Here is a 6,492-nt window from a genome sequence, read left to right on the forward strand (position 1 = left end):
TAACGGACTAAGGAAACTGTCTTGTGGGACACCCTACGGACTAAGACAATATTCAGAGAAAGAATCACAAACTTTAACTGCATAGAAACGATGCTCGAGATAAGAGTTGAACCACGACAATAATGAACCACCGAAGCCTAGTGTTTGCAGCTTAGCAACTAGTAGAGATAAAAATATACTGTCAAATGCCGCTTTGAAATCTGTACAGACAGTATCCACTTGTTTTCCACGAGGTTATGATACAAACAAGACAAAAAGCATATGATAACGGAAGACGTTAAGCGATGGGGCCTCAAGCCATGTTACATGACAAAACATTAAAAGAAGTGTAGGACAGGCCTACATCCAAAGGGACATTAAAAGAACTGGGATCAACAATCATCGAAAGTATAAATACTTTTACAAACGAAACCATTTGCATATGCGTACATTTATTCATATCGAAAATTTTGTTAGACAAATTCGAACACACACCACATTAGTTAAAAATGCATTCTCTTTTTGCTTTTCCTCTCTTTCTCTTTCGCTGGGTTCAGTGCACGACTGTCTTTCTCTTTCGTTAGATTAAGATCTAAACCAAAACTAAAAGCAAAACTCCCTTTTACATTAAGCTTTTAAAACGAGTACAAGATTTAAACTCTGCTCGTACGTAACTAATAATCCAGATCAACTTCACTGCAACACTGTGCCCTAAATAACGGTTTCGAGTAACGAAGAATTTCAAACAAACTGCAGAAATGAGAGAAAAATGCAGAACCTATGAATGCAAGTATGTAGGTAATTCCTTTTCATATATATTTATGATACATAAACGGGGCTAGGAATGGAGGAGAATCCTTTTACGGCTAAATGAAACCAACACGTGCACTTCAATATGGCCCTCAAATACGAAAGCTCCTAAGCTTTGCTTTGTTCGCCCTGGGCGGCTCCTTACGCTCAGTTGCAGCTCTCCAACGTGCAAGTGCATTTCAGATACCTTCATATACGGTGCTGTCTCGCAGACATGTTCGCCTGCAATCGGTGCACACTCGGCTGTCTAACCACACAGCTTACAATTAAATAGTGTGTGGTGATAAAAACAAAACCATAAAATGCATTCACTCTACTTGTTTTGCGCTCCTCGGAGATGTATGTTCCGGAATAGCAAGGCGGCTCATCGCCTTTGCCTTTCTAACTTCTTCTTCATCATCGTTACTTCTCTTTCACCTACCTTTAATCTATCTGTTTCTTTTTTTATTATTATTTCTAAAGGCGAGGATTGTGTGTTTGACAAGTAAATCCTCGTGCTGGGAAAATGTATCACCTCTCCCTCCGCTTCTTCTCCTTCACAATAGGAATTGTTTCGATTGTTCAAAGTTGTTTGCGTAATACTTTTGCTCACTAAATGATGATTGATTACTGAGTCCGACGATTGTCTGCCGGTTAAAAAAAAACGAAGAAATTTCTGTATACAATGCTCCTCAGAGGAAGGTTACGGTAGTTACAGTAGTTCGAAAACTTCATTGTCCTATCTTTGCGCAATAACTCCACACTGAATTACACCGAATGGCAATTGCAATGCCATTTATAGTTTGACGCGTTGTTCTTCTACGCGTCGGCACTCATTCCGCTCAGCTAGTATCGATCGTACGACGACGCTCTGCCGTTGCCATTGCGGCTACGACTGCGGCTACGGCTACGACTTCGACTGCGCCGGCGACGATCTCGATCTCGGTTGCTCTCCCGCCCACGATCCCGATCACGGTCTCCACGGTCTCGATCCCGTTCGCGCTCACGATCGCGATCACGCTCGCGCTCGCGGCTCAGCGAACGGCCATTCTTCTGCTCGCGCCCATTCACCCGTCGGCTAGAGGCGACCGGGCTGCGGCTGGGCGGCGGCGAACGAGAAGCTTTACGCGCTGCCGGAGGAAGCAAGCGACGCCGGCTACCGCTTCCGCTGCGTCGCGGACTGCGCGAAATGCTGCGCCGGCCGGGCGACGACCCTCTGGTGCGAACGTCCCGCCGGCCACCCACGGGCGAGCGGCGTACCGGAGACCGCGAACGGGATCGGGACCGGCTGTGGGATCGGCGCCGGTCTGACAGGCCCGCCGGCCGCCTGCTTCGTACCGGTGAGCGAGATTTCGATCTGGAGCGCGATCGGCGCTCGCGCGGATAGCGCGTTGTCATGTGTCGATTGCCTAAACGGGTGGGACGAACGGGAAAGCCGTTAGCATGTGTTGGTTCGACTGCGCGACTGAGTAGCTTACGTACCTTTGCCCTTGACCTTCATGCTTGCCAACTCGACCAGCTTTGGATTGATCACCTGCTTTGCCTCCTTCAGTACATCGATCAGATCGCGCGCTTTCGAGGCATTGTTCGGGGTGAAGAACGTGTAGGCTGTGCCAGTGTTGTTGCACCGTCCCGTGCGCCCAATGCGATGAATGTAGTCCTCCGAGGTGGTCGGGAAGTCAAAGTTGATTACAAACTTTACGTCGTCCACGTCTGCACAGCATAAAACCGGCGGAAAGGGTGTATCGGTTAAATAGAAAAGGACGAATAAAAAGGGACTCATTAGTTGGACTGAGTAACACACATCAAACAAAGCACAAAACAGCAAACAGCCAAACACGCAGTTAAACCCTATCGTTTTCATAAACACAAAAAAAAACAATGAAAGGGAAGGGGCTTTACGTTTCGCCGGTTTCTTTTTTGCGTTGCGTAAGGAAGGACTGTACTGCCGCGTCGATGAAGGAGTGTAGTTTAGGATTGTCGACGCGTGGAAAAAGTGTAGATGTATGAGCAGAGACGAGATACTAACAAAAGAGAAACAAATACGTTCCTTTCGGGCTGCATGCCACCCGGCAAGGCAAACATAAACAAGGCTAACAGAAAATAATGAAAGAGTTGTAATCTTCTTTTTTTTTTTGCTTTTTGTTTTGTGGGACTCTTCTGAAGTGGTTTGAGGGATTTTGGGGAAAGACAAACCCCGGTCTGCTTGTTTTGTTTGCTAATGAACTTAACGGATCAACCTGGATCAATTGGACCACGCTCCGGCGGTTGCATCTAACATTCTCTCAAGCAATTTTCTCACTCGACATTGTGTGCTGGTGGGCTGGATGCATCGCACACAGCGATGTGCCGGGCGAGGCAGAGCGGATTAGCCAGCGAGCTCGCGTGCTGCTGTTGCCGGCTACTGCTCCACCAACGCAGACGCCGCCTGCCACTGTCGCTGCCTTTGTGTCGCCGTGCTCGTCCGTCGGTGCCGTCGCCGCCGCAGCGACCTGCGAACGCCAACGCTCACCCATTTCGATCGATTCACCGAATGGTACGTGGTGACCGAAAAGGTGATTCCAACGACGGAAAGGACCTGAAGAAGTCTGCCTGGTTGGAGCGGGATCCCTGGCGTGGAGAACTGCCGCACCATTGGCCGAACTGTCGCCGCTACTACTCGCTGCTTGCGTGCGCCGCTCCTCACATTCCATTCCTGGACGTTCCGCAAGTTTCCCACGATGTACATGTGCTCATCCTTCGACGATTGATGCAGCTCGGAAGCGGAACAGCGGCAGAAGAGACAGCCCTGGCAGCAGAACGCAAGTCGTAGTGACTGAAGTCGGACCTTTGACAGCTGTAGCAGTAGTAGCAGTAGCAGCAGCAGCGACAGTGCCAACAGCGACAGCGATTCAAGCCCGGAAAGACCGACCGAGCTCACCGACGACATCGACCAGCATAGACGCCAACGCAACTTGTTTGCCAAGCCGCCAGTCACAGCGCCCGCCGAGCATCGATTTGCTGTTGCCGGCCAGTCGGTCGGTCGGTCAGTCAGGTCTCTCCTGGGTGGGGCTTCATCGCCGATTCATTGCACTCCGCTAGCACGTCACGCCGACGGGCCCACCACATCCCATGGGTCGCGGCTACACAATCCGGGCCACACACACACACACGCATGGGAGGACGAGATGGGACGGGTGATGCGCGTACACGGATGCGTGTTCTCTGAATCCTTCCCTCCCAATGAGCCGGAAGTAGCGAGAGACGACACGATTCGGCACGATCGCATCAACAAACGCACCGGCCATGGGCGCAGGATGACCGATGACCGTCACCACACACCTGGCTAACCACCTTTGGCTTTGGTTGGCTATCCTTCTTCCCCTACCAAAAACCGCCAGCCTGTTCAGTGCTCCCGGGCGCTACGGCCGGGTACGGAACGGCCGAACGCTTCTCTTCAAGGCAGACGTGAGTGTGTGCCTCTGGAAGGATAGAAGGGGAGGCCGGGTTTTACTTGTTAGCTTTCGTTTTTTTTTTTTTTTGGTTATGCTTTCAGTACTCGGGAAGAGAAAAGAAGGGAGCAAATAAGTTGCACGAGATTTAAATAAACACCATTAAATTCATGATTTGGTTGGCAGAATATGTCAGTTTCTGGATTGAATGTCACTCTTCACTATTTTAACACGTCTGGTAATTTACATAAAGAAATTGCATTTTCCGATAGCAAAATTGCAACCTAGCATCTGTTATCCCTGGCATTTGACTTACACTTTTTGATTGCACCTTACAGATAATTTTCCAAGATCATGCAATTAAATTTGAGTTATCTTCACGTGATTGAACGACCTCACTTAACTTGGTTTTAACCCTTAACATTACCTAATAACAACCTTTTTGCCACACGAATTCGCAATCACTGTATCAAAAGGGTTTAAAGGAAACTACTCACCTAGACCACGTGCTGCCACATCGGTGGCAATCAAAATCGGCGTCCTTCCCGAACGGAATGCTGTAAAACAAATTCCACAAAATTAAATATTAAATTTTGTTCCTTTCATTACACTTTTCATACGCCACCGTACAGTTTAATGTAGCATCACGCTCGTTCTGCGATTTGTCGCCATGGATACAGCGGGCTGGCCAACCGTCCCGCTTCACCTTGCGCGTGATATCATCGACGCGCTTCTTCGTCTCGATGAAGATGATCGTTTTGCACTCCTTCTCGGCCATTATCTCGCGCAGCAGTATGCTCAGCTTCGACTCCTTCTCGTACTCCTGGCAAACGTCGATTATCTGCAGGATGTTGTGGTTCGCCGCCAGCTTCAGCGATCCCACATTGATCTGCGCGTAGTCCTTCAGATAGTCCTTCACGAGGCGGGCCACGATGTCGGGCCACGTGGCCGACCACATCAGCGTCTGCCGGTCGGGACGGATCTGCTCAATGATGGTGCGTATCTGCGGCTCGAACCCCATGTCCAGCATACGATCCGCCTCGTCCAGCACCAGGTACGAGCAGCGGCGCAGGTTCGTCTGGTTGCTCGACAGAAAGTCAATCAGCCGGCCGGGCGTGGCGATCACGATTTCCACCCCGTACTCCAGATCGTCCTGCTGCTTGCGCTTTTTCCCACCGCCAAACAGGCAGGTGTTTTTGTACTTCAGCGCCCGCCCAAAGTCGTCCGCCACCTGTTTGATTTGCTGCGCTAGCTCGCGCGTTGGCGCTAGTATCAGCGCGATCGGCCCGTCGCCACGGCGAAGCCGCGGCTGCTGATCGATGTGTATCAGGGCGGGGATCAGGTAGGACAGTGTTTTCCCCGAGCCTGTTTTCGCGATGCCGACCATATCCCGGCCGGACAGTGCAATCGGCCAGCCCTGGGCCTGGATCGGCGTGGGCGTGGTAAAGCCGGCGTACCGCAGCTCGTCAATGATTTCCGCCGGGAAGCCGGACTCTTCGAAGGTAAAGATCGGGTCCGGGATGTCGTGGCCCTTGGTGGTGATTTCCTTCGATCGGCGCCATTCGGAGATCTCGCGCTCGGACCGCCGGTACGTTGCCTTGGAACGGTACGGTTCGCGCACGATCGGGTCCAGCTTCACCTGGGACCACTGGACGGGTCGGAGCGTTTGCAGTTTGCCGATTTCGTACCGGCTACCCGGCAGTCCACCCCGGCCCCGGGGACTTCTACTTCGACTGCGACGCCTGTCGTGGAAGGGAGGGGTGAGGAGGGAAAAAATGGGAAAGAATGAAACAGTGAATGCAATGGTTCATACCACCGACGTTGATGATGACCTTGTGGCATCGATGGTTCAAGAAGGGTAGGGTCGGGGATTTTGCAAAATCTTGCACCCCCAGCAGAAGCAGCTTTACAAAAATGCAACACACGCACACACATACGCGCGCATCCCGGATGCGGGGTCACAAGATGGCAAAGCAAAAGGTTACAACAATCTACCGTACCTTCCATTGCGGCTCATTCTTTCACGCTGCAAATGCTGCTGGGTTCCGCTTTCCGTTGCTGGTATGGCGATGAAAGGAACCGAGGCACACACACCCCTTTCGTACGCTGTAGGAACAAGTTTTACCGATGGAAAATCCCACAAAATTCCGAGACCGAAATTGTTGGCTTGATTTGCTTGTCTTCTTTTTTCTGCTTTCCTTTTCACTTGACGTTTCAGCACAAATCTTGCACGAAATGTTGTGTGCTGCAGCAGCGCGCGTTTATACCACGGTGGCTGTTTCTTTCGGGTTTG

The 6,492-nt window shown here is 50.8% G+C and overlaps 1 protein-coding gene across 1 annotated transcript; it reads right to left on the reverse strand.

Moving 5' to 3' along the window:
* Positions 1-394: 394 nt before the first annotated feature.
* Positions 395-6,411, reverse strand: LOC120953223 (uncharacterized). Its single transcript, XM_040372985.2, has 5 exons — positions 6,200-6,411; positions 4,830-5,941; positions 4,697-4,756; positions 2,251-2,481; positions 395-2,177 (listed from the first exon to the last, which is right to left on the reverse strand). The coding sequence occupies exons 1-5, from the start codon at positions 6,214-6,216 to the stop codon at positions 1,615-1,617; spliced, it is 1,983 nt and encodes a 660-aa protein (XP_040228919.1). The 5' UTR covers positions 6,217-6,411; the 3' UTR covers positions 395-1,614.
* Between the last annotated feature and the right edge of the window lie 81 nt (positions 6,412-6,492).

Source organism: Anopheles coluzzii, chromosome 2 (genome assembly GCF_943734685.1).
Source record: "Anopheles coluzzii chromosome 2, AcolN3, whole genome shotgun sequence".
In the NCBI taxonomy this organism is placed as follows: Eukaryota; Metazoa; Arthropoda; class Insecta; order Diptera; family Culicidae; genus Anopheles; species Anopheles coluzzii.

Excerpts from the sequence above, each read along its gene's own strand:
- LOC120953223 (XM_040372985.2), bottom strand. Across the intron at positions 2,482-4,696 it reads TGTGGCAGCACGTGGTCTAG|ACGTGGACGACGTAAAGTTT; the intron begins GTGAGTAGTTTC and ends TATGCTGTGCAG. Across the intron at positions 2,178-2,250 it reads CATGAAGGTCAAGGGCAAAG|GCAATCGACACATGACAACG; the intron begins GTACGTAAGCTA and ends CCACCCGTTTAG.